Source organism: Carya illinoinensis, chromosome 1, assembly GCF_018687715.1.
Source record: "Carya illinoinensis cultivar Pawnee chromosome 1, C.illinoinensisPawnee_v1, whole genome shotgun sequence".
Classification (NCBI taxonomy): Eukaryota; Viridiplantae; Streptophyta; class Magnoliopsida; order Fagales; family Juglandaceae; genus Carya; species Carya illinoinensis.
Window position 1 is genome coordinate 38,872,188 of NC_056752.1, and position 27,253 is coordinate 38,899,440.

Sequence of the window (27,253 nt, forward strand, 5' to 3'; positions counted from 1 at the left end):
TTTTTTTTATTAAAGTTGTGTATTTCAATATATTTTTTTGTTAAATTTGTGTATTATAAATCAATGCATAAAGCTTTGGCATTAGTTCAAGTAACTTATGACTTCTTTAATCTGCAATATGAAATTTAATATTTCTTAGTTTCCAGTAGATCTAGATATATATTCTCCACCTTTTTTTCTTATTGAAGTTCTGAAGTCTAATATGATTGTAATGTCTGCTACTGCAAACCAATAATTTTTTGTAACATTGACTTTATTTGGCCTTGGGACTCATTCGTGTTAATTTTTGGTCTGCATGCCTTTCTCTCGGATTTCTTTCATTTATATAGAAAATATATTTACATAGGATGCTCACATAGGAAGGTACGTATGCCAACTATTTACAGCAATCGGTACCTAATTCTACCTAATTTACAACCGCTTCTTCCAGCCTAATGTTACAAAACTAATCCCATAAAATCCTCTCCGTAATTCTCTCGTAACACCCCCCCTCAAATTGATGCTTGTTGATCTACCAGTATCAATTTGTCAACCAAGAAATGATGTCGGTGCCGAGAAAGGGTTTTCGTAAATATGTTTGCAGTTTGACGTTAGGTGGAGATGTGAGGAAGAGTAATCACATGTTTGTCAAATGATTCACGGATGGAATGACAATCGACTTCAATATGTTTCGTACATTCATGGAATACAGGATTTATCAGCGATTTGAATAGCACTAGTATTATCAGCATGAAGAGGAGTGAAATGTAGTTGAGGAAAACCAAGTTCTCCTAATAACCCACGAAGCTAAGTGATCTTCGAGCATGCTGAAGACATAGCACAATACTCTGACTCAGTAGAGGACTTGGAAACTCTGTCTTGCTTCTTACTCTTCCAAGAAATAAGTGCATTGCCTAAGAACATGCACCAGTCAGTAACAGAGCAACGAGTATCCGCACAGCCGGCCCAATTAGCATCACTATACCTACTAACTGTAAGGGAGTCTTTAGGAAAGAACAACCCGCGTGTAGAGGTGCCCTTCATATATCGGATAATACGGTGGACAGCAGCTAAATGAAGATGTTCTGGAGCCTGCATAAATTGACTAACTTGCTGCACAACAAAAGAAATGTCTGGACGAGTAATCGTCAAGTAGTTTAAACTCCCAACAAGCTGTTGATATAAGGATGGATCTGATAAGAGCTTGCCATCCTCCTGACGAAACTTAAGATTGACTTCCAAGGGAGTAAGAATAGAGTTACCCGATTGGAGACCAGCTAGTGAAATCACTTCCTGTGTATATTTGTGCTGGTGTAACAATGTACCAGTCAAAGTAAAAGCTGCACCTCAAGACCAAGAAAGTATTGCAGAGGACCAAGATCTTTCATGTGAAAAGAGGCATGAAGATGCTGTTGTAATTGCTCAATTAACTCATTATTAGAGCCAGTAATCACATTGTCATCAACATATACCAGAAGTAATACAATTCCCGCAGACGTCTTACGCAGAAAGAGAGAGGAATCAAATTGACTTTGAGTAAAATTAGAAGCAAGCAGGGTAGAACGAAATTTATCAAACCATGCACGCGGAGCTTGTTTCAGTCCATACAAGGATCGGCAGAGCCGACAAACCTCTGAGGAAGGTGTAACAAACATGCCAGGAGGTGGAGACATATAGATTTCTTCATTCAAGTCCCCATGCAGAAAAGCATTCTTCACATCCATCTGCCGTAAAGACCATCCCTGCGACGCAGCAAGTGCCAAAATAGTTTGCATAGTTGTCACTTTGGCAACGGGTGCAAATGTCTTCATAATCAATACCATACTCTTTTCGATTCCCAAGAACCACGAGACGGGCCTTATATCTGTTTAGTGACCCATCAGACCAAAAGTTGACTGAGTACACCCATTTACAACCAATAGGTTTGACACCAGATGGACAAGTCACAAGATCCCAAGTGTGATTTTCTTAAGAGCTTGGATTTTTTCTTGCATGGCCTGTTGCCAACATGCCTGAGTGGCTGCTTGGGTATATGAGTGAGGAACATAAATAGTGTCAAGAGTGGCAGTAAGCAAAGTATGAGGAAAACCATACCTATCCGGTGGATGTGTATCCCAGGTGGAGTGTTGGGGTATAGGAGCCGCAGAATCAGATGGCGGACCAGTATCTAGAAGGGGTGTTGAAGCAGGGGAAGGACGTAGATGGTATATACTAAACCTGGTTTAAATCGCTCAATAGAAGAAGACACATCATTAAAAGCAGGAAGAAGAGTAATAGGAAAATCAGAAATAACCTGAGACTGGAAGAAATATTGATTTTCAAAGAAAATCACATTTCATGAGATTCGAAATTTGTTTGCATGAGCATCATAACAAACAAATCCTTTCTGAGTAGGACTATATCCCATAAAGGCACACATGACAGACTGTGCAGCAAGTTTGTGATGCTCAACAGGTGACAGATGAACAAAACAAACACATCCAAAAGTATGAATGGATTGATACTCAGGAGATATGCCAAATAAGCGAAAATAGGGAATCAAAATCTAGAGTGGTAGTAGACAAACGATTGATCAAATAGATAGCAGTAGATAGAGCTTCTACCTAGAACTTAGAAGGTACAGAAGAATCAATCAATAAAGTACGGACAACATCTAAAAGATGACGATTCTTACTCTCAGTGACTCCATTTTGTTGAGGAGTATAAGGACAAGAACGTTGGAAAATGATCCCCTTTTGCTGAAGAGAAGTTTGGAAAGAATAAGACGTACTCCCCTCCTGAGTCGGAACGTAAAGTTTTGATACATGTACTGAACTGTGTCTTGACAAGCACAACAAATTTTTGAAAGACAGAACATACATCAGCTTTAGAACGGAAAAAATATATCTAGGTGAATCGACTATAATCATCGATAAACGTCACAAAATAACGATACCGACCATGATAATAACAGGACTCACACTCCAAACGTTAGTATGCACAATCTCAAAACAGTGAGAAGCACGACTACTATGCGCAGGAAAAGGTAAAATTTTACTTTTAACAAGATAACAAGTGGCACAATCAAAAGATAGAGGAGAAGAAGAAAATGAGTCTTTATTGCCCAAAAAACCATGTCTCATAAGATGAGTCAATACAATAGAATTAGGATGACCTAATTTCTTATGCTAGATTTTATGAGTATTGGCAGTAGCCGTATAGGCAAGAGAAAAAACAGTAGGAATAGAAAACTGTAAGGGAAATAAACGTCCTACTTTAGGCCCCTTCGCGATCACCGTCCCTGACACCTGATCCTGCACAAGACAACCACCACGAGAGAAGTGAACATCACAATTATTATCGACCAATTGTCCAACACAGATTAAATTGGCAGACAATCCAGGAGAGACAAAAACATCACGAAATGAAGAGCCCAAATTACCAACAGCAGTAACAGGAAAGAGTATTGCTATCAGCAATCTGAATATTTTGCAGGCCTCTATACTTACGAATACCATGGAGACCCGTCATATTACCAGTCATATGATTAGAAGCGCCCGAATCAATAATCCAAGAAGTTGAGTCAGTACCTGTACCTTGCAGGCCTAAGGCCGTAAAAGCAAACACAATCATCTGTTGGACCATCGCTAGTGTGAGAACAGATGAATCAGAGCTTATAGTAGGCGGCGTAGAAGAAGAAGTAGAGGACTGAACAGCAGCCTGAAAAGTTTGGGATTGGCGATTCTAAGGCCGTATTCGACAGTCCTTAATGATATGACCCTCTTTTTTGCAGCAGTTACAAACTTTTTTAGAACAGTTGCGAGCAATATAACCAAATTTTTTGCAACTGAAACATTGCAACTTGTTCTCCCTCGCCCTTGTGCTGCATAGGCTACATTCACAGTCTCAGAAAAGACCTTATCAAAAGTCATACTTATCAAAGAAGGAACCGGATCATGGTTCAATAAACCAGTTCGAACGTGCTCAAATTTGGATCAAAGCTTGATTAAAAATTGATCGCGTTGATTATCAGCATGAACTGTTTGAAAGGCTGCGAGGGCCGCAGTGGGAATCTTAGCATAAGCAATGGCAGAGTACTCGCTCCAAAGGTTAATGAAACCAGAATAAAATTGAGCGGTAGGTAAGTTTCCTTGACTATAATTACTAATTTCCAATTCTAATTGGAATTTCCGAGCACTATGATCTTGGTAGTAAATACGGTGAAGATAATCCCACATAGCCTGAGCCGTAGTAAAACAACGAAAATTGGTCACAATATGAGACTCAATCGTCCCCAATAACCAAGAGATTACCTTAGCATCATCAACCTCCCATTGAGCAAATGCTTTTTCATTAGTGGGAACTTGAACAAAACTATCAATATGATTTGATAATTCTTTTCCTTTCAAGAACATTATAATTTGAAATTCCCATGTAGAAAAATTCTTTCCAGTAAATTGAACAATAGTATTTTCAATAGACATGATGAACAGTCCACTAAAATAAGCCCAAGCATGTAATGCAAATAAAATAAGTGGATGGAAATAATTTTCAGCTCAAATCAAAATGAGCCAAAAAATAGCCCAAATAATTGGCAGCCCATGTACTGCCCAAGGTAAGGCCAAAATAAGATAATGAAAAGCACAAAACAGAGAGGCAAACCAGAAATGTCTCTGCCGAGAATCCACGTACTGCCAAGACCAGACCCAAAAAAAAAAAAAACACTTGTCCAGCAATTGAAACAGCTACTTTGTCGATCACCAGAAGCAGCCCAGCCACTCCAGACGTCGTCGAACACCACACACCTCTCCACAGAAGCTGTCTATCAGCACTAACAGAGACACCTGTGTGTCTATGGCCACCAGAAACAACCCATAAGTTGCCGACAAGGACCAATCTGCTGACATGCACCAACACCTTTGTCAACCATGCCAGAAATGGTCGACTACCACACTACAACCATTAGATGATGCCGACAGCCTCAAAGAGATGCAGCCACCACGAAAAACCACCGAGAGAAGTGGCCCGCACTGAAGGACAGAGTTTTCCAACTCTGAAAAATTGGTCTGACAGTCACCATAACTCAAACCCCCAAGGTTTGACCCCACAGAAAGCACCGAGACCCACTAAGAGCAAGAAAGAACTTGCTGAGTCAGTGAATAAAATCCTCAAAAAAAAATCGCACCGTGATTAAGACCAAAGCGATGGAAATCAGAGGGGCTCTAATACCATGTTAATTTTTGGTCTGCATGCCTTTCTCTCGGATTTCTTTCATTTATATAGAAAATATATTTACATAGGATGCTCACATAGGAAGGTGCGTATGCCAACTATACAGCAGTCGGTACCTAATTCTACCTAATTTACAACCGCGTCTTCCAGCCTAATGTTACAAAACTAATCCCATAAAATCCTCTCCGTAATTCTCTCGTAACAATTCGCTGTGTAGGAAAGAAATTTTTTGTTTATACTTTATACTTTAGATTTTATTTTTATTTTTATTTATTTTGTATAATTTACTTTGTTGTGTATCCTTTTCCTCTGCTGCAGGTCATCTGATGATGGAACATGTAGGATATGGGATGCTAGGAATTCCCAGTTGAGTCCAAGTATATATATTCCAAGGCCTTCGGATTCTCTACCAGGTTAGTTGGTTTTTGAGTACCCTTTTGACTGATTGAATGATTTGTTGGTGTAAAAAAGCTATTCTGGAATAACTGATTCACTGCAGGGAAAAACAATGCTCCATCCTCAAGTATTGTTCCACAGAGCCATCAAATTTTTTGTTGTGCATTTAATGCTAATGGAACCGTCTTTGTTACTGGCAGCTCTGACACACTTGCAAGGGTACGTGAAACTCAGATCTATCTGTTCTGAGTTATACTGTAATCATGCATCTTCTGCTTATTATTTATCTTGTTTTCTTTTTTTATCAAAAGTAAATGTCAATGTATTGCGTAAGTTTTAGTTCTTTGCTGTGTGTGTTTAAGTGAAGTAAAGATATGAAAGATTTTGTATAAAGAATGGTATGCTTGCAGGTATGGAATGCTTGTAAACCAAATGCGGATGACTCAGACCAACCAAATCATGAAATTGATGTGTTATCTGGCCACGAGAATGATGTCAATTATGTGCAATTTAGGTTGGTTTGGCCTGGTATCTTGCCAATGTTACTGCCTAACTTTTTGCATGCTGACATGTTACTCCATGTTTTGCAGTGGATGTGCTGCAGCATCTAGATTTACTACGTCTGACACCTTGAGAGAAGATAATGTTCCAAAATTTAGGAACTTCTGGTGTGTTTCTTTGTTTGTTTGTTTTTCTTTAGGGAATGGAGTTAGGAGAGTTAAAAGTAGCTTGCTTTGTGGCCAGCCCCCTTTTTTCTCCCCCTTCAGCTCTTCCTATTTAGATACCCATTTTATCTTTTATGGATATCTAAAAATATATACTTAATCTATATGTTTCCAGGTTCACTCATGACAACATAGTTACCTGTTCTCGTGATGGCAGTGCTATTATTTGGATTCCAAGGTCACGTAGATCACATGTAAGCTCCTCCTATCTTAAGACTTCTGACTTTCTGGTTCTTGTAGCGCCCCATCTCTCTCTCTCTCTCTCTCTCTCTCTCTCTCTCTCTCTCTCCATATGATTTTTAGCTAGAAAATTGTAATTTTAGTATCTTGTTTCAGGGGAAAGCTGGCCGTTGGACAAGAGCTTATCATCTCAAAGTTCCACCTCCGCCAATGCCTCCTCAACCTCCACGAGGGGGTCCTCGTCAGAGGATGCTTCCAACCCCCCGGGGCGTTAATATGATTGTTTGGAGCCTAGACAAGCGCTTTGTCCTTGCTGCTATCATGGGTAACTTGCTGGCTACTTTTTTTAATCTATTTTTTATTTTTTCTGGATGTGTTGCTGGCACTTGCTTGAAGGTGATTGTTGTTAATATCAATTGAAAATGAGCATTGAAAATAAGTTGCCCCCCCTTTTTTTATAGCAAATAGTTCAGGAAAACAGTGCATATGCTAGTGTTGACTTCTTAAGTTTTGGGCTATGGAGCTAGATGAAGGTCACAATCAATTCAATCATGCACTTTAAGGAGAATGGGAATTCAATGTTCAGCATCGGCTTCATCATTGTTCAGCATTTGCGTGATTATGTTAACTTGGATGGAACTCTACTGTTTAGGTGGAATTTGCATTCATTGCGTTCAATGTGCGGCCTTGCTGGAAGCGTTCAGTGTGCACGGTGCAGTAGAAGCATATGTGTACGTTGTACATGGCTGCTAGCTCCCTTGTCAATGGGTGATTGAGGAAATTAGAACACGCAGAAGAGAAGGAATCTTGGAAGGTGGAAGCGTGTCTTCAACTTGTCCAAAAGGCTTTATTATTATTATTTTTAAATAGGAAGAATTTTATTAATAAGAATTTAGGCAAAACCCAAGTACATAGGATGTAATACAAGAGGAGAGACCTAGTTAAGAAGAAGAGGAAGAAATAGATATGAGGAACTCATGAACACTGAGACAATTAAAATCTATAGCCATTGACCAAAGAAATAAGGTTTTTATAAATAGGCTTCTAAGTTCCTCAACCAAACATTCTTTATCTTCGAAGCTCCGGTTGTTTTGTTCCCTCCAAATTCACCATAAGAGGCTTATGGGACCATCTTCCAAATTGCTACAATTTGCTAAACACCATTAAGACTTCTCCAACTGGCTAGGAGATCAATCACCCTCCCCGGCGTTATCCATGCTATCCCACCTTGGTGAATAAATCATCTCACAACGCCCTAGCAACCTCACAGAGAAGAAGCAGATGATTCACTGTTTCGTTTCTGCACATACAACACCAGTAAATTATAACAATCTACCTTTTTCGTAGGTTGTCCGTTGTCAATATATTTCCCAATGAGGCTGTCCATACACAGAAAGCAGCCTTTAAAGGGGCCTGAGAACCATACAATGAGGCTTTCCAAATGGCTTTTTTGTTCATCTGCTATTTTCCATTATGATTTTGTCCCACTCAGTGGCAGGCTTTTCTGTTGAAGCTCCATCTACTCTTTGAGTTGGTGGTTTCTATTTTTTTACAACTGAGTTATACTTTTTCATCATTCGACTTGTTGAAAGATCTATGCACTTTCTATTACACTAAATGACTCTGTCCACCTTCATTTGACTTGATGTGGACGTCCCAGGTGAGCTTGAGGGAGCTGTTAGCTTCAGTTCTTTACTTAGTTTCAATGGGATTGGTTCAAGCTAAGCCCCCTGGTAATAGAGAGATGCTTTTAACTGGTTGCCCCAGTGTTTAAACACTTAAAAATCTACTTTGAATTATTGGAAGAGACAGATGGGTGTAGTGAAGACAGAAAATTAGAGTGTTATTTATGTGTACATCTATATATAGTTATATGTAAATATATTTATATATATATTCGAGATTGATCTGGATCAATCCCACATCTTCATCTAATAGATAGTTTTGTAGAAAGGTGCATCTAGTTCTTTCTTACTATCTATTTTATTGGATCTATATAATGCTGATTCAATCTAGTCCACCAATTTCATTTAAGACCTGAAGTTGTAATTCCTTTCATTTTTCAATCATTGATAAGAACTAATAAATAACTCAAGTTAAATCTAAATGAGTCATTTGTACTTAAGGTTCATGACACTTCTATTTAACGAAGTGGAAACTAGACTAGACATTGGAGTAGCAAAAATGCTTAGTTCTTCTGAATGAAATCACAGAAACATATCATAGAAACGACTTTTGTTCTGATTTTTGATGGCTGTGTCGCATCCTATCTCACAAGGTAAGTGGCCCTATGTTAGTTGGGGTCCTTTTCCATTTTGGTCTTTATGATCAACTGCCTTACTCCACGTGTGGCGAGATTTTCTGTAATCTCATGTCTTGAGCATAGGAAGTTGGTGAATGGGATCCCACATTACTTGGGAGAAAAAGTTCTTGTCCTTTATAATGATTCCAAGGAGCTCCAATTGTAGTATTGACTAGTCCTTTTGGAGTATATGTCTGTCCATAGGGCATGGGCCTTTCTTAGATTGGTACATTATTCCACATCGGTGCTTGTTTTGATCACCACCTGACTACGAAAGTATATGACTTTTTCTGGCTTGCTCGTATATCTGCCCAGCTATGTTGGAAGCTTGTGCTTCGTGCAAACAGAAGTTTATTCTTAATGGAAGTGTCTTAGGTAGGAGTTTAAGCTTACACTGATAGTCATACAAGACTAGTTTTGTGAATGATATTCATTCACAGGATTAGCAGGTAGAGGCTTATCTGCTTGACCTGTGAAGTGATGCTATGACAGTTCGAGTAGTGAAGAAAATCATGAGTTCACATGATATGGTTTAGCACACAAGATAGAAAAGGACCTTCCATGCCCTTTCAAAAGGGGGAATCTAGTCTGTGGTTTGTGTTCTGTAAGCATAACCATGAGGATGAGGTTCTTGGCTGATTAATCATCTCAATTTTAAATATTCTTGGTATTGGAGGAGTCAAATGGAGGCTGATAGATACCCTGTAGATTTGTTTCATTCTTTCTTTGGTTTTCTAATCATTAATGTGGGGCCTTATAGTATTGGCTTTGTTCCTCTTGAAGTAACCACTTTCATCTAAGATTCTTTCCTACATTTAATTGTAGTTATTTTTTTTTTCTCTTGCAGCTTGAATGAAGCAATACTTCATGCTTTTTATGTATTACATTTTTGGTCTGTTCATGTACTCTCGGCCCATGTAAAAATCTCAAGAATTTTTATTTGACTACCTTTTATGAACTAGAAGCAAGCAGCATCATGCTCTCGTAGTTGCTTTCTTGTGGAGGCTAAGTTGCGACTTTTAACCATATAATGTCGGTTCTGTGATGCAGATTGCAGAATTTGTGTTTGGAATGCTGCTGATGGTAGCTTAGTGCATTCTTTGACAGGTCATACTGAATCTGTAAGTGGTTCACTTTCTTTGTAATGAAACTGTTTCCTTTGATTCTTGATATTTTGGAACGGAAGTGACTATTTATGATAGATGGAATGAGTGCTCTGTGTACTGCTGTTTGTACCTAGTATTTGATAGTCACAAATGTTTATTAGATTCTTCTTTTACCTAGTGCTTGTTAATACCAACATGAGAAGTGTTGGAACATACTATTAAGATACACCATTTGTTTAAGCGTTGTCTCTTTAGAACTGGTTGATTAGTACAGTGTCAAAGCTAAAGTCCATATGAAATGAATGCCCAACCTAATGAAGGTCAGTTGTACCTGATTCATGTTGCATAGCCTTCCAAGTAGGGGGGGCATATTTCAGCCTGATGATCTTTCAAGCCAGCAAGGTTCCATTGCTATCACTGGTCCCCATCTCTTGATTGTTTATGCCACTGCTCTCTCTTCGAGGATGTGTCAAGATGGATTCTCTGTTATTCAGGAAACTCATCATTTGATACAGGGTAATATTTCTAACTGTGCCAACTTGGTTTTTGATAGACATATGTTCTGGATGTTCATCCCTTCAATCCACGAATAGCCATGAGCGCTGGTTATGATGGAAAAACCATAGTGTGGGATGTAAGTTTGTACTTTCTTTTCTCTCATTGAAGCTTTTTATAATTTTCTATTACTGAATCATCTTACTTTTTGTATTTTAGATATGGGAAGGCACACCTATTCGAATATATGACACTTCACGTTTCAAGTTGGTAGATGGCAAGTTTTCACCGTAAGTGAACGATAAAAGACTTCTAGAAGTAGAACTTATGCCTGCAATGAACCTGTCAGTTTGGTTTAGTCCTTATTAAAATCAATTTGGAAGGCCATTCTATTCATTACTATTGACACTTCCCTCTACAATATATCCCTTTTTGGAATAAGATTGAAATTGCCCACACTTTGTCTTATTATTTAACTAGATATTTCATTTTTTTTGGGAATTAGAGATTCATTATATAAAATGAGGAGTACAAGAGGGGTGGTTCTTCATTTTGGGATTTTATAAAATGAGGAGTACAAGAGGGGTGATTTTATTGATCAAGTAAATGGGAAATATCCAATTCCCACATTTTGGGAGTTGGATATTTCCATTTCCATGACCTCTGGTTCTTCATTTAGAGAAGGTAGTAAAATAGTGAATAACTAGGTGTTATCCATGTATACTTCCTATGTACTTGGGCTTTTCCTATTGACTTGATCAATAAAATCTTATTTTACCAATAAAAAAAATGTAAGATAGTGGAATAGTGAGGATCAGGAGATTCAAAACTTTGGCAGCACCCAGAAAACATATGCGACTCTACTATCATGTGGTGCTCCCTTGCTGTTGGGAAAGGGTTGGGACGGCCATATTTTGAAGAGATGAGGCTGAGAAAGCTTCTGTTGTAGTGCAATGCGTCTGGTTTGTGGTTGGCTAGAAAGCAATAAATTGGGAATTTCCCAGTCTAAAGAAGAAAAACAAAAACAAAAACCACACAAGCCATGGACAAGTGGGAGGGGGAGGGGGAGGGGGGAGGAGGGCCCTTTCATCTAGGAGGAGATTTTTGCTTTTGGGTTTTTAGGGGCGAAAAGAGAATGGTTTTTAGAGAGATGCTAAAATAGACATTTCATAATTCAATGTGGCCCTAGTCTTTACTCTTGCTGTAGAGGTTCCTGTTACTGTTTGTTGATCATTCTCTCGTATTGGCTTACATATGTTGATGCTTCTATAGTAGGATCAATTAGCAGTTGACATTCTCTTCCAAACTCTAAAGCTTAGACATCGCTTAGCAATAAATTTATTGTTTTCTTTATTGTTTTGATAAACAATCCATACTTATTTGCTTAGAGTTTTAATGTTCATTGGTCTTGAAATATTGATGTTCTAATGATAATTCCAATCTGGATAATTCTTAATGAACTATTATGCTGTGTTCTTCTCTAAGTCTAAGAAACTTCAAGCTTCGAGTTTCCTAGTACTGTTATTTGGTCTAAAAAGCCAAAGATGAGGGATTGCTCTAGGGGCTGTGATTCCATGAATAGTAGTAGCCTATGGCCGAGGTTGAACCTTGGCAGAAGAAGTATCAGAATTATCAAAGTTGGAGTTTACAAGCGTAATGTAAGTGCAGAATTTAAATTTGGGAATGGAGCTTTTTATTGCAAAATTGAAGGCAAAGACTAGGATTATATGAACTTTGGAATTTTAACTTTTGCATGAGCTTCTTGTTGCTCACATGAAACTACAATTTAGGTTTTTTTTTTTGGGCGGGAAGAATATATCTGTTTTGTCATATATCTATAGCTCATAAGTCATAGGGGTTGCCTCATGTGGTAAGGGTCTTGGTCTTGGTGGTATTCTCCCTCTAGGTCCAAGACTTGAACCCTTGGATGCAAACAATTTCTAGGGGCCACATCCCATTGTTGAAAAGCCAATGATTTTTTATTTTTTTTTAATTTTATAAGCCAAAGATTTATCATTTACCTGATCCATGTGATGGGAATGCATAGGTCTGCAGTTTAACTGGCTTAAAGACATGTTGCATATACATGGTCTCTGGGATTCCTCATCATCAAAAAAATATCTAAAGTTGTTTCCTAGACTGCGTGTTTAGTCTCGAATTTATATTAACAGCATTTAACTGTGTATTTTTTTTTTTTTTTGAGTAATAATCTTTATTGACCGAATGCAACTAGGCAAAAGCCCATGTACACAGGGGGTATACAAAAGAGACACTTAATTACCCTCTAGCAAGCTGAAAGGAAATAAAAAACTCATGAAGTATTTCATAAAATTAAAAAACATACAAACTGTGTAAATTTTTTGACATGAACTGAACTGAACTAAGCCCTAATCCCAACTAAATTGGAGTTTGGCCTAAATATAAACTCGGGTAAATTTGGAGACATGGATTTTTCAATTGCTTGCGATCTGATGGTAAATTTAGCCCTAGAGATAGGGCAGAATGGTTTTTCTTTTTAATGAAATTTTAACTCATTTGTAAGGGATGGGACGTCAATTATACTCTCGGATGATGTTGGTCAACTGTATATACTAAACACAGGGCAAGGAGAGTCCCTAATAGACGCCAAATATGATCAGGTTCTTCATTTAGTTTCTTTCCCAACCCTCCGTAAAAAGGGCAAAAAAAAAAAAAAAAAAAGAGTTTTCTGCAGCTCTTTGCTGTGCTTATTTTGTGTGCTCTTGTGTGACAGTTCTTCCTTGGTGATTATCGCCCCCTTATTTATGATACTCATGGAAATGCCGTTGACCAGGTTGGTTGATTTTTGGCAACTTTGTTCATTTGTGATTTTTTTCTAGGTGCTCCATATTTACCTTTTTTATTTTTTATTTTTATTTTTGTACTATTTTCTAAGTTCTCTTGCTCGGTAAAAAAAGCTACATGCTAGTTATGCTGCTATACTTCTCTAAGAAATTATTCAGAATTGGTTTATTTTTGGTTTATATAGATCGCAAGCAGTTCTCCTACCACAATGGACTGCTTGAATTTAATGCAAGTTTTGGTTCTACATCCACATGAAAAATAAAAACATTCGTCCTCCTGCTGATCCATTCATGTGTCTGCTAGGTTTATTCTAGGTATTCCTGTTTCAATGGGTGGGTGGCCAAATGTAAGAAAAAGCTTATGACAAGAAGTTAACAGCTGGTTTTCTGTCAGATGCTAGGCATATGTTTCTTTTAAAATATCCATATTGTGAAAGAGTATTTGGCAGACTAAGGTCTCTTTGAGAATTGCGGTTTTTGCTTGGACAGTCTCTCTGAAAGAGATTCTTACCACAGATAACTTAAGGAATAGGCATATTGTTGTAATTGATTGGTGCTGCATGCATGAGAGGAGTGGGGACTGCATCAATCACCTTTTATCCCACTGCTAGATTGCTAATGCTTTGTAGAGTGACCTATTCAGTTGGGTTGGTGTGGCTTGGTTAATGCCAAGAATAGTGGACCTTTTATACTCTTGGAGAAGGGTTAGGTGGCAATCCACAAATTGTAGCTGCATGAAATATGGTTCCTACTTACCTTATATGGTGTATTTGGAGAGAAAGGAATTATAGGAAGTTTGAGGACGGTGAATTGATGCTAGAAAAGAGCAAAACTTGTCACGCCCGAAACTTCATTAAAGCACAAATTATTGATTTCTTAATGTGTTTTATTATTTTTGTAGGTCTTTTATGGGATAGTTGTTTGGTGCCTGAAATAAGGTGAAGCAATGCCCATTCCTTGTTCTAATAGGAATGGTCAAAACATCCAGGAAAAAATATAAATCCTTGTTAGATAAGGATCCCTCGTGACCAATCAGATCTGCCACCCATAAATTCATAGGGATAAAGTCAATCTCAAGGCACATCTTTCCTAGAAATATCTTTCTAAATGTCATTCTGCATCCAGCCAACCCTAAATATCTTTCCTAGAAATTTCTTTTCCTAGAAGAGTTTGGAGCGGTTTAAAAGTTATTTATGTGACAAAAATCAATTCCTACTAGGAGTAGAAATGTCATTCTGCATCCAGCCAACCCTAAATTTAGGGCTCCTTTCCTTTTAAAATTTGCTGCCAAGCTCTAGGAGCTTATCTAAAAGATTTCTCTGTGGAAACCAAGTCTTATAAGGAGTTAAAAAAACCCTATTTTCGTCAGCCTTGTTGTAGTTCAAGAAAACATAATTTTTTCTTACAGATTGGACTGTGAACGCCATTATTTTAACCCAAGCCACAAGTCTCCAGCCTCCAAACTTGATGAATTTCCTAAAATCATAGCTCTTCTCCTTTAAACAGAAATCCTATCTATAGGCCGCCCTTTGGTCATGTAGGTGAGTTTTCTTCAAGTTTTCTCAATTCTTTTCGACAAGGTTCAATTCTGCGTATATAATAACCTTCTAATAGAATTCTATATCTTTCTTGAATGGTTTTTGTCATGAAAGTTGGTGCAAGATTTATCAATAACTCAATGCGCAGCCACTCTTGGTGTTATTCCTAGGGTTTTAATTCAAAACCTTCTACGTAAGTGTCATGATTCACTCCTTTAGTGTGATCACGCGCTTGATATTCAAAGTTGAAACGTTACATTTTTCTTAAGTGAATTTTAAGTAATATGCTATGGTACTAGTCTTTTCTTGTAACCCCATTTTTGTGCATCTATTATATGCTATGTTATGAAGTATGGTTTCACAAATGCTTAAAATGTGATGCATTTGCTATATTTTACATAATAAATATGCTCATACCATGAGAAAGTAAAGATTAATATAAATGAATGAAGGGAATTAATGATTATGCATGTATGTTTTAAAAATGTCTGGTCGTATAATGACGTGTGATCATACTCTAGCAAAATGACCGAGGCAGCCATCAATTTATGGTCCATGGAGGTTGACCCACATGAGTTCACCGTCGTTTATCAGTGCTGTTACCTCATATGCAACTCCACTCAGGGCCACGGGAATGGAGTTGTGATCCTTGTGCTCACCAACCCTGACACACTACCCAAAAGTTTCAAAGAAAAATGTTTTATGATGTGTGGAATGTTCTATCGCTGTTTTTTAATAGAAAGGATGCTTACAATGTTACAGTATGGGATGCTATTTACTGATTATTCAGCTCATTTTCATTTTTATGTTTTAAAGTGTTGTAGGTAACAATGACAATGGCCACGAGTATACAGATCAGAGCCAGTAGAGGAGACAATGACCTAATGAAGTTAACCTAGGCTATTAAGATTTTTGTTTGAATAAGCTGAATTTTATATATTTATTATTTTGAGGTTTAATAAAGTCTATTTTGGTTATATAACCCTTGTTACCTGGTGCTAGGAGAGCGTTAAGTAGCATTCTTAACTTTATCGGGAATGAGGTGTTACAACTTTCTTTCCCAATACTCTCTCTTTGGACAGCTTCTATTTGTTTTTAATGGGCTTAACTTTCATGATTTTCTTGTATCTTTTTCTCTTTCTAGATAGGTTTCTCTCTTGTATAACAACCTGTGTACTAGGGTTTCGTCTTTTGGCTTTCAATAAAATGTTTTTACTTGTCAAAAATCATCTCCCAAATTCTGAAGCATGACAACATTGATTTAGGAAACTCAGCTTCCGCCGTACCGGAGGAACATGGAAGATCTCCTTTGTGGCTCAGGTTCACTCTATGGACTACCTTAATATTAATCTATTTTTTGTGCTAATCCCAAAATCTTTTTTTTAATAATTAATAATCCCATTTGGTTGGAATGCCAGACATGATACCGTACCCAGAACCCTATCAGACTGCATACCAGCGAAGACGATTAGGAGCTCTGGGCAAAGAATGGCATCCTTCTTTGAGACTTGCTGTGGGGCCTGATTTCACCATAGATCCAGACTACCAAATGCTGCCTTTGGCAGACTTGGATGTATTGCCTGAACCACTGCCACATTTTGTGGATGCCATGGATTGGGAACCAGAAATTGAAGTACAAAGTGATGATACTGATTCAGAGTACAATGTTCCTGGTGATTATTCTACTGGAGGAGAGCAAGGAAGCTTTGGTTCAATTTCCTCTGGCGATCCAGAGTGCAGTGCAGAAGACAGTGAGGCTGACACTCAAATGGACAGCCTTCGTAGATCAAAGAGGAAAAAACATAAGGCAGAAGTAAGTTTATTTCTTTTCAAGGCAGAAAAAAGTTTTACTTGAGACTTTTGTTTGGGTTGCTTGAATTGATTTTCCCCTTTCAGGTTGACATAATGACTTCTTCTGGGAGGAGGGTTAAAAGGAGGAATCTGGATGAGGGTGATGGCCATCCAATCAGATGCAACCAAACTAGGAAATCAAGAAATGGCCGGAAAGCTTCAAAGAGAAAATCTTCCACATCGAAGTCTTTTAGGCCTCAAAGAGCTGCTGCACGAAATGCACTTAATTTATTTTCGAAAATCACAGGTACGTCTACAGATGGTGAAGGTGAAGATGGCTCAGAAACTTTTTCAGAAAGTGAATCCACATTGCAAGATTCAATCGTTGAGAGTGATGAATCTGATAGGGCTTTGCAAAATGAGGAAACAAAGCATTCAAAAGGTAAAGAAGTGTCACTGGATGAGTCTAAGGATGTTGAACATTCTGAACTACCTGAATCTTGTATTGAAAGTGGAAACCGGAAGAGATTGGTTCTCAAATTGCCAATTCGGGATTCAAATAAGCTTCTTCTTTCAGGGAGAACATTGCATAAAAGTAACTACCAGTCTGATTTGGTGGGTTCATCATCTAAAGCTCCACAGGAGACCATTGAAGAAAGCAGCAATCATAAAAGCTCTCGGGATCCAGGATTCTGTTCTGGTGATGTTAACGGCAGCATGATTGAAAGAAAAGAGAGAAAGAGATTAGATAAGGTTGAAGATCTTTTAAATCTGTCTGAAAGTTACAATAATGGGCAAATTAAATGGGGAGGGGCCAAGGCTCGCACATCTAGGCGTCTTAGATTTGGGGAAGGGATGTCATCAGGTGCTAATGCCAGATCTCATGCAAGTCTGGTTGGTCATGACAAAAAAGAGAATAATGTTGAAGGACACGTAAAGTCTCAAAAGGACTGTGATGCAATATCCCCTTGTTTAGAAATTGTAAATTATGGGGATAATATGGACGGGTTGCCACTAACAGAGGGAACAAATATTGTTGCTACTACCGCTGAGGGTTTTAATGGTGAGTCACCAAAGTCTGTTCACATGGTTGCTCAGGATAGCACCACATCATTGCAGTACAAGGATGGGAATGATCAGCATCATGAACAAAATGAGAGAAGGAGGATAAGGTCAAGAAGAATTTCAACAGATCCTGAAAGTCCTAAGCAGGAAAGGACATTTTCAGTAGAAAATCAGGACAATAGTTGGCATGCAAGCCCTTCAGACAAAGAACAAGATCCAGTTGTGCCTGCGGATGATGAAATCATCAGAATTAATACAGATCATGGAGATGAAGCACGAGTGGATCTTGTTCCTGCAGATGATGAAACCATCAGAATTAATACAGATCATGGAGATGAAGCACGAGAATTGGACACTCAAATGAATAATAATTCTGTATCAATTGTACAGGATTCACAGGTGTTGCATTCAAATAGAAACAAAATGTATACAGCTGTTTACAAAAGGTCGAAATCAAGCAGGAGTAGGGCTAATTTAGAAATTGATAGTGGTGGCATGGGAGAAAGCAATTCACATGTAAGCAACCAGAGTCTAACTTTTGGACTGGATTCTCAAGAAGGCTCTATTGATGGGGCTCGTAGGACAAGGTCCATGGGACCGAAGGCATCTACACGTGATTCAGATATTGTCATTGATAGCCTCAAGTCACAACAAGGACACGAATCAGGCCATTTTAGAGGTACCCATAATAGTTCCACAGACAGATGTCAACTCCCTTCTGAAAAATGGGGATCAAGTTCTAGGATGACCGTTGGATTGAGGTCTACTAGAAACAGGAGGAGCAGTAATTATGCCTGTGAGGGGAGTCCAATAGATAGAAGGAAGTCTCATCAGTCAACTAGAAAAGGATCTTGGTTATTGTTGTCAAAACATGAAGAGGGCTCCCGATATATTCCCCAGCAAGGGGATGAAGTTGTATATTTGAGACAGGTAAGTTGTATGAGATACACATGATTCATTGTTGCTTATTTTTATTCATTGTTTTTGGGCTTTCACTTTAGGGTCTTAGTTATTTACCTTGGTAACTTATATTTTTCAGGGCCATCAGGAGTATATTAATTATTTTAATTCAATAGAATTGGGCCATTGGAGAACAATGATGGGAAGCCTTGACTTTTCAAAAGAAATGATGGGAAACATAAGAGCTGTGGAGTTTTGTAGAGTTGAAAGCCTTGAGTATTCCTCACTTGCAGGGTCTGGGGATAGCTGCTGTAAAATGACTCTCCAATTTGTAGATTCAACTTCCAGTCTGTTCAATATATCTTTCAAATTGACTCTACCAGAAGTGACTGGCTTCCCAGATTTCCTTGTTGAAAGAACTCGGTTTGATGCTGCCATGCAGAAAAGATGGTCATTTAGGGATAAATGCAGAGTTTGGTGGAAAAATGAAGGCGAAGAAGATGGTAGTTTGTGGGATGGTCGGATTGTGTCTGTGAAGGCCAAATCGGAAGAATTTCCCGACAGTCCATGGGAGAGGTACACCATTCAATACAAAAGCGATCCCAGAGAAAGGCATAATCATAGTCCTTGGGAGCTTTATGATGCCGATACTCAATGGGAGTGGCCTCATATTGATGATGAGATCAGAAATAAGCTGCTGTCTGCTTTTGCTAAGTTAGAGCAGTCGGGAAACAAACCCGAGGTATATAGGCAGAAAACTTTTATTTTTCTCTGAATTATACGAATGCCCATATTTCTTATATGTGTTTAACATGTCAGGATCGTTACGGGGTTCAAAAGTTGAAAAATGTTGCAGATAAATCATATTTTACTAACAGGTACGTATTTGTTTGTACTTATGGAACTTGTTTCATATGATGCTAGTATTAAGGGTGACTGTGAGTTCTTATTCAAGAAGTTAGTGACAGCATGAACTACGTCTTTGGGCATGCTCAATAACACGTGTCTTGCTTTACTGATACCTAAGGATAATCTTCCTTCCTCAATGAAATTTGTGCAGGTTTCCTGTTCCATTGTCACTTGAAGTGATCCAGGCAAGATTAGAGAACAATTACTACCGACGTTTAGAGGCATTGAAGCATGACATGTCCGTCATGTTGTCAAATGCCAAAATATACTTTGGGAAAAATGCAGAAATGTCAGACAAAATAGAACGCCTATCAGATTGGTTCACGCGGACATTATCATCTTTATAGTTCCTAAAGTTCTGTAAAAATTAGGTTCAAGTTTCTCCCATGTTTTTGTAGATATTGCATTGATTCTTATGTATTTAGAGGTTTATTTTTACAGCACGTTTAGTTCCAATTTGGGGAATTGGTTAGTCTTTTGGGAATTCTTTTTAGAGGAGATGAATGTCTTCTGGAATTAGCCAGTTGCCGTTTAAATTATTTACCTGAAAATTCATTCATGTATAGACACGGATGCTTGATATGATCATCAATAACAATGAAGGCAAAGAGAGACATCACATTTTTTCTGGCTCCCCTCCCCCGCCTTCTCTATCTATGTGTGTGTTGTCCATTTGATGCCTAAATGCCTTCCATCAGAGTTGGTCTCCCATATTCAAATGAGAAGATACATGCTTCACGTCATTACAAACCTACCAAAGTGCCCCCCTTAAGCTGATCAAGCTGCAGGCAACTCTCGTCGCTTTGGTCTAGCTGACTATTAAATTGTAGAATTCTGATGCCATCGCAAAAATGTCAATTGCTGCTATCGGTGCGAGTTGTAAGGACTCTGGGAAATTTCCTTTCCCGGGTTTCCCCAGCCATTGGTACAACACCATTTTGCTCCCACAGGTATTTGTAGTCTTTTAAGGTTGTGTTTCCCGGCCGGAACTCGACCACCATTATACATCTTTAACTCCAAGAAGGATACCAGCACTAAAGATTTTCTTTCCAAAATGATTTTTACCATTTGATAAATAATTGCTTTCCTAAAAGTAATATTATACACCATATTATCATCTCACTTGCATCTTACTATATATGATGTGCATTTATCACCTTTTGATAATAAAGAAACATGCAATAAATAATTATTTAATGATAGTAAATGTGTCATATCTTACTTAGTTAGATGCAAATGAGATAATAATATGGTGTATAGAATTTTCCATTTATTTTCACTCATCTCCACATTCTAGTCTCGACACTCAACTAATAATTAATATTCCATTGATCGGAACTTGTGCTCAAGTGGAAAAATGGCACTCATTAACCAAGACGCTCAAGTCTCAGCTGAGAATTAATTACGCCACATCACAACCATAGAACGCAAATCTTTTGATGCAAAAACATGAAAAAAAAAAAAAAATCGAGGATCACTGCAGGCAATTACATGATTACGTTACCAACTCTAAGATGGTCACAGAAAATTGTGCGAGAATGCTGCAATTTTTGGCTTCTCAGCCACAATACTAAAGGATTTTTTCATATAATGTTAGGGGTTCCCAATTGTTGAAAAGGCGAGCGAATGCACAACTTAACAAAAAAAAAAAAAACCAGACATCCATGTCCATTGATCAGCACTGAGTCTCTTGAACTCCATGCAACATACTGTCACAAACGTCGTCTACGATTTCCACTGGAGAGAAGAACAGCCTGAAAGATTGCATCAATACTTTTCATTCTAATCTCTCCACCGGTGGCCACAGTTTGGGTTACAGCAGACAAAAAACAGCGTCATGCCCTCCTCCCCTCTAGCAGTGGCCTGCATATATTTTTTGAAAATTTTTAGAAACTGGAAGCAGTATAAAAGTTACGCAGTCAAAAAGTTTCTCATGATTATATTAAGGGATTGCCATGAATTTCTCACTAGAGAAACATAGTATTGCCCAGCATAAATTAACTGTAGAAAACGACACTGAAGCTATTCGCCCACAGCTTGAACTTGGAGCAGGCTCTCTCAGCACCTTGTTTAATACTCACTAATGTTGCACAGGAAGGGGGGAGAGAGAGAGAGAGAGAGAGAGAGAGAGTTTTTAGTCTACGCAAAAGCTATAAATCAGCGACTACATTGTGCTTCCGATGTAATTTACATGTATACCTCAATGACTACTAACTTTTAAACCAGAACCAGTAAATATATACATAAAAATAGTATCCCCATTTAGTACCAACAATATCCATAGCAATAAGAGGGTATAGGAACTTCACCTGGAAGAAAACAGCTTCACCATGGTTGCATTGAGTACAGCGAACAGCTTTAGTGCGAGGAAGAGTTGGATCAGCAGCCACATCCTGTAACACTTGAGTGCGCTCTCCAACAGCATGGTGTATCTCGTTTCTATAGACACAGTTGTTATCAGCAACCTCCTGCAAATTGTTGGAATCTTGACTAAATATTAAAAATCAAACGTATAAAAAGAAGGAACAAAAACTCTTCTATCAGACAACAGAGACCCTATTAATATGGCAAAGTCAATCTATGCAAACTGAGTCCTGTAACATTAAGAAATCCTTGCTGTAGCCAAAAGGAAATGCAACCATAAAACATTTTTAATCTTTAATAATTACATTTCCACTGCAGTGAAATGTTAACTTAGTTAAGAGGAAGTGAAGCCCTCAGCTACACAATAACAGCAAGGCTAAGAACTAGAGGGTGAAAACTTAGCTCAGACTAGAATGCATGAGATGGCTGAAATGTCTTTCTTTAATATAATGTAAAACTCAGTTCAATTCTAAACTAATTAAACAAAATTTAGAATTAGCATGCTAATGTTGTTAACCTATTGAGAATTTAGATGTGTTAGGGGGATTCGGGTTTCAAAACAGATTGAACTCTCTTTTGGGTACATAAGAATCTAAGCAAAAAGGACCCCAAAATCTTTTCAGAACTTCAACTAGCGTGATAAACTACCCATTTTCCCATATAATATAAGAATAAAATTAGGGTATGTAACCCTAGCCACTAGAAACAATCTAAATCCAAGAAAAAACAATTGACGTAAAATTAAAGTTCGTAATTGGTCGACACGAAAGCAATACATTTTATCGATCACACCAGTTATATAAACAATAAATTAAAGAGAAACCCCACAATCAGTTTTACGGTAAGAGTTTTAAAAAATGAGAGCGAGAGAGGACCTGGTGATCGCAGTTGCGGCACGCGTAGAGGAGGATCTTCTGCTCCTTATCTTCCTTAGGGTAGAGAATATTGTTGCTGAAATAAAAAAAAAAATTCAAGCTTTGTTTCCCAAAAAGAATCATATAAAAGAAAAAAGAAAAAAAATCTTTGGAAAAACCGAAACATGCTACGAATGAGTGTGAACGCAATGTACGATGATGGATACTGACCATTCGCGGCAAAATTTCATGGTACTCATCTTGCCAGGTAAAAGGAAGAGACCCGGGGGGTAAGGATTCGAGTGCTGTGCTTGGCGGAATGCTTTGGCGGGCTATCTGGCGTCTGCTACTCTGCTGTAAGAGAGAGAGAGAGAGAGAGAGAGAGAGAGAGAGAGTGGCTTCTGTCTTTCGAGTAATGGTTTGCGAGTTAATATGGCTCGGAAAAACGATTATGAGTTGATACAAATTAATAGGTAAGAAATCGAATCCATTTTTTGAACATAACATATTTTCACAATATATTTCACATCAATATTATAAAATAAGGATATTTTTATAAAATATCTTATAAAATAAGATATTTTATAAAAATATCCCTTATTTAAAATATAATGGTGTAAAATGTTGTGAAAAATATTATATATAAATTATTTTTCTTTCTAAACAGTTTATTGAATTCTTTAATCCATCGGTTGAGATCGATTCAGATCGATTCTAATCAATTTTAGATTAATTTGAACCGTTTTAAAATTGCATTTATTTTTTAGTTGTTTAATAACTCTTTTTTTTTAAAAATTTTTTGTAGAGAACTAAACATTTATTAACTTTTTTTCATTATTATTTTCAATAAGAATTGCATAAAAATTAAAAGGTAAAATATCTAATTCTTTATTTTCTTCAGTTAAAAAAAAAAAAAAAAGCAGATGGATGAGTATTATTATATTAAATTTTTGGTTGTACATAAAATACTACATTCATCATGTGCATATAAGTTATAATTTAATAGTCTCTATTATATGAGGTAAAAAAATGTCAACAAATTAAAACTATTTATTTTCATATAATTTTTTTTTATTGAAATCAATCAATGAATTTATCTTTTATACTCTTTAATACATGACATAAAATGTTTTAATTGCAATAAATATAATTTTTAATACTTTTTATCAATGTTAAAATAATCAATTTAAAATTGTTATGAATCGCTCAATTCAATTTATCGAATCATCCGATTTATTGAACCGATCCCTATCTGATTCTAAGACCGATTCACCAGACCACACCTCCTGGTGAAAAGCCAACGATTTAATCAGTTCCGTGTAGGGAAATTTTCGAGGGTGCGGTGCACAGGACTCGGGTTTATTCTGCAGGAATGGGTCCAAAGGGCCCTGCCTCAGAGAGGTTCCCCGACATAAAAAAAAAAAAGATAAAAAAAAAAAAAAAAAATGACCTATTCCCATTTTTTGAAATGTGGTTAATATCATGTATCTCTCTAACTTAAACCATCCAATTCAGTAAAGCAATTGATCAATTGTTAATTAACTTGATAATTTATGATATTGCAAATTATAAAAACATTCGTACTTCATTTTTTATTTTTTACATTTTAGTTTAGGTTTAATCCACATTAAGTTTATAAGCAAGCTTGTAAAATTTTATTAAAAAAAAAATGGGTCAAAGTTGATGAGATTAACTAAGACATCCTAACTTGATTTCGTTTAATTTTTCTGAAAAATATGATGCAGCTGCTACCTGTGAATCTGTGGCAGTTTGAAACAAAGAAACAGTTTTTTGGAAGCATGATGTATAGAATACAATAAAAGGAGAATGAAAAATGTACCAAGAGCAAGTACAATGTTTTTTTTTTCAATGAGTACCAAGAGCAAGTACAATGTTACAAAGCAACTAATGCAAATCCGAAATATTTCACCAAATCCAACAGTCAAAACATTCCTAAGCTTATTTTAGAAGGCATAACTTACAACAGCATAAAGCCTTTAAGCTCCTCAGCAACAGACGCCAATATATTTGGAGCAGGCAGATATCCCGGGTTAATAACAAACAAGTACAACAACAAAGAAGTAGATATCACTGCATATGTTGCTCCCCACCGTTGGACTGCCTCCTTTAGCGCCTTCGACCATGCCTCTTGCTCTTCCTGTGACTTCTCCTATCACCAGAATCAGACTCTGAAGAATCAGAAGACTCTTCTTCTGATTCTTCAGAAGAACTGCTGTCCCTCCTACGCCTCCCCCTCTTCTGCTTCTTTTTCTTCCTACGCTGCCTCCTCTCCTCTTCTGAATCAGATGAACTATAACCAGAGCTACTCTCATCTGAAGAAGAATCCGATTCTGTAACTGATGATGTCCCACTATCAGTCTCGAAAACTGAGGCCTCACTATCACTGCCAGAATCAGAAACTGACTGATACTTCCTTTTGCTTTTCTTTGAGCTCTTTTCAGCCTTCTCCTTGACGTCTGGATTATCTACATCAAGAGAGATTGATGCTCTCATCCTCAGTTTGGGGTTCTTGAGCTGCTGAGTCCGAGAAGGTCGAGAGATGTAAACTCGTTCATTTTTGCATTCATATGTCCAATGCCCACTCTGGAAACACTTCTGGCATTGTGAAGGCACCCCCGAAATAGTAGACATAGTGATCTTAAGGTCTTTTCTTTCACCTAATCTCACAGCCTTTTCAGTACTATTCAGATACATCTGTCTCTTAGCTTCCCTTTTCTCCTGCCATCTGCTAGGTCCTTCTTCCTTTTGCCCATAAGCATTAACATTTCGGGCAGCAGCTGCTGCTGCCCTTTCAGCCTGAGCACGACTAAGACCCTTCGCAGCACTCAAGGTTGCTGCCTTGATTCTTTCAGCTGCAGCCTGGGCTTTCTCTTCCTTCTTACTTGACATGATCTCTATCTCAAATCAAACACAATAACTAAAGTTCTAATTCAATATCAATACCACCCAGATCCTCCTACAACATGCATTCAAAAAACATATTAGTCGTTCCATTTTCAACTATTTACATTTCAGGATTAACAACATAAGAAAACCAGAAACTCGAAATTAAACAGGAAGAAAAGCACACACCCCTAAACGTTCCCGACACGGAAATACTTGCAAAACAATACCTCTGTGTATAAATGAAATGAAAATCCAAAAAAAAGCACAGTTTTGCCTATCTTATTGTTCGAGAAATCTAACCAACAAGACAGATTCATTCAGAAAAATCACACATACCTAATTAAAACCGTCAAAACACAAGTTTTAACGCAATTCCAAACCCAAAGGAAAACACAAATTCAATTATAGGGCTCAGCCTGTATAAAAATTTCCCAAATATATCTGAACTCAAACCCTGGATACGCCAGAAAATAAAAGATCACCGATCATTTACTCGGGAATAGTACCCGTCAGAAGAACATTCAAAAACCCTAAGCATCAAATAAACCCAGAAAAGTAGTTCAACGTGATAAAACTTTTAACATACACAGAATCAAATGGAAAAGCCAGAAGAAACTCGAGCCCTAGGTTCCGAATCGCATCCTACAACCACCCTTAAAAATTACCGTTTTTTCACAATCCCAGAAAAAAAAAAAAAATAGAAACCAGATTCCGAAGAGGCAGAACAAAGCAATAGTACCAGAACATAAGAGCGAAGGTTGTAGAAACTGTAAACGAAACCGGAAGATAACACGGATAGGGTAAGATGCGAAACTTCGTACCTTGCGTTACGGTGTAGCGGGATCGGAAGGGAGCGGAAGGGAGCGGATGATTCTAGAGTGCAAGGGTCGTAAGAAAGAGTAATGTCAGACTAACATAAAGTAAAGTGACCAGGACTTTTGGAATAAAAAAGAAAAAGCTCTAAACGGCTTGTAGCATTGGTTTTTCCACCCACGAAGGTATTCGCGAAACGACATGCAACACAACGTCGATACGTTCTCTAATTGCATCTACCGCCCGTTGTCCTTATCTTTTAAAGAAAAATTGTGAGAAATGAAAGGACGAAGAAAGGGGATTTTAGTCAAAATGGGTTGAATTAATAAGATCTAGTTAATATAACTAAATCAATTACGGGTAAACTTGTGACATCTGAAATCAATTTATATAACACGAATAAATTTTATTTTTAAATTTAATAAATATTTAGTTATATGTGTCTTTTTGTTGTTGTTATGATATAAAATTAATATTACATACTATTGAGTATTAAGTTAGCAATTATTAATATCATAAATATAATTATAATTCAATATTTTTTATTGAGTTATTTACATAATCAATATTAAAGAGCTTATTTAATTTTAATTTTTATATTTAAATAATTTGTTGTATTAATATATCTGCTAAAAAAAGAAATAAGAAAAAGTTATTCCTAGCTTATATGATCAAATCGGCGTCGTTTTCAACAACTCGATTTTTTTAATTACTCATGTTGAAATGGCATCATTTAACTTTATTTTCAATTAAAACAACGTCGTTTCAATACACGCCCCATGATGTATCGGGCCATCTGCCCCTCTGTCAAAATTCCAATGTAGGAGGCCACGAGCCATGCCTTGACTAGCACCAACCCATGCCAGGACAACACGCCAGCAGCACTATTGGCGTCG

The 27,253-nt window shown here is 37.4% G+C and overlaps 3 protein-coding genes across 6 annotated transcripts in view; 1 reads left to right on the top strand and 2 right to left on the bottom strand.

The window, feature by feature from the left end:
* The window catches only part of LOC122318064 (PH-interacting protein), a 30,876-nt gene extending 10,822 nt beyond the window's left edge, over positions 1–20,054 (top strand). For all 4 annotated transcript variants that reach the window (XM_043135203.1, XM_043135210.1, XM_043135198.1 and 1 more), the window contains 17 exons: positions 5,509–5,603; positions 5,690–5,805; positions 5,997–6,100; positions 6,177–6,254; positions 6,427–6,505; positions 6,648–6,816; positions 9,844–9,914; positions 10,453–10,533; positions 10,614–10,684; positions 12,937–13,033; positions 13,147–13,206; positions 16,020–16,074; positions 16,173–16,567; positions 16,651–18,540; positions 18,650–19,252; positions 19,330–19,388; positions 19,571–20,054. In XM_043135203.1, coding sequence (XP_042991137.1) covers positions 5,509–5,603; positions 5,690–5,805; positions 5,997–6,100; positions 6,177–6,254; positions 6,427–6,505; positions 6,648–6,816; positions 9,844–9,914; positions 10,453–10,533; positions 10,614–10,684; positions 12,937–13,033; positions 13,147–13,206; positions 16,020–16,074; positions 16,173–16,567; positions 16,651–18,540; positions 18,650–19,252; positions 19,330–19,388; positions 19,571–19,766 — 4,219 coding nt within the window. In that variant the 3' untranslated portion in view covers positions 19,767–20,054. The remainder of the gene's footprint in view (positions 1–5,508; positions 5,604–5,689; positions 5,806–5,996; positions 6,101–6,176; positions 6,255–6,426; positions 6,506–6,647; positions 6,817–9,843; positions 9,915–10,452; positions 10,534–10,613; positions 10,685–12,936; positions 13,034–13,146; positions 13,207–16,019; positions 16,075–16,172; positions 16,568–16,650; positions 18,541–18,649; positions 19,253–19,329; positions 19,389–19,570) is intronic.
* A 912-nt stretch (positions 20,055–20,966) lies between these two features.
* On the bottom strand, positions 20,967–23,063 carry LOC122318090 (DNA-directed RNA polymerases II, IV and V subunit 9A). Its single transcript, XM_043135227.1, has 4 exons — positions 22,869–23,063; positions 22,659–22,734; positions 21,729–21,887; positions 20,967–21,282 (listed from the first exon to the last, which is right to left on the bottom strand). The coding sequence occupies exons 1-4, from the start codon at positions 22,895–22,897 to the stop codon at positions 21,202–21,204; spliced, it is 345 nt and encodes a 114-aa protein (XP_042991161.1). The 5' UTR covers positions 22,898–23,063; the 3' UTR covers positions 20,967–21,201.
* A 1,409-nt stretch (positions 23,064–24,472) lies between these two features.
* LOC122318108 (zinc finger CCHC domain-containing protein 10-like) lies at positions 24,473–26,493 on the bottom strand. Its single transcript, XM_043135248.1, has 2 exons — positions 26,366–26,493; positions 24,473–25,614 (listed from the first exon to the last, which is right to left on the bottom strand). Exon 2 carries the CDS (start codon positions 25,545–25,547, stop codon positions 24,765–24,767), a length of 783 nt encoding a protein of 260 aa, XP_042991182.1. The 5' UTR covers positions 25,548–25,614; positions 26,366–26,493; the 3' UTR covers positions 24,473–24,764.
* Positions 26,494–27,253: the final 760 nt, after the last annotated feature.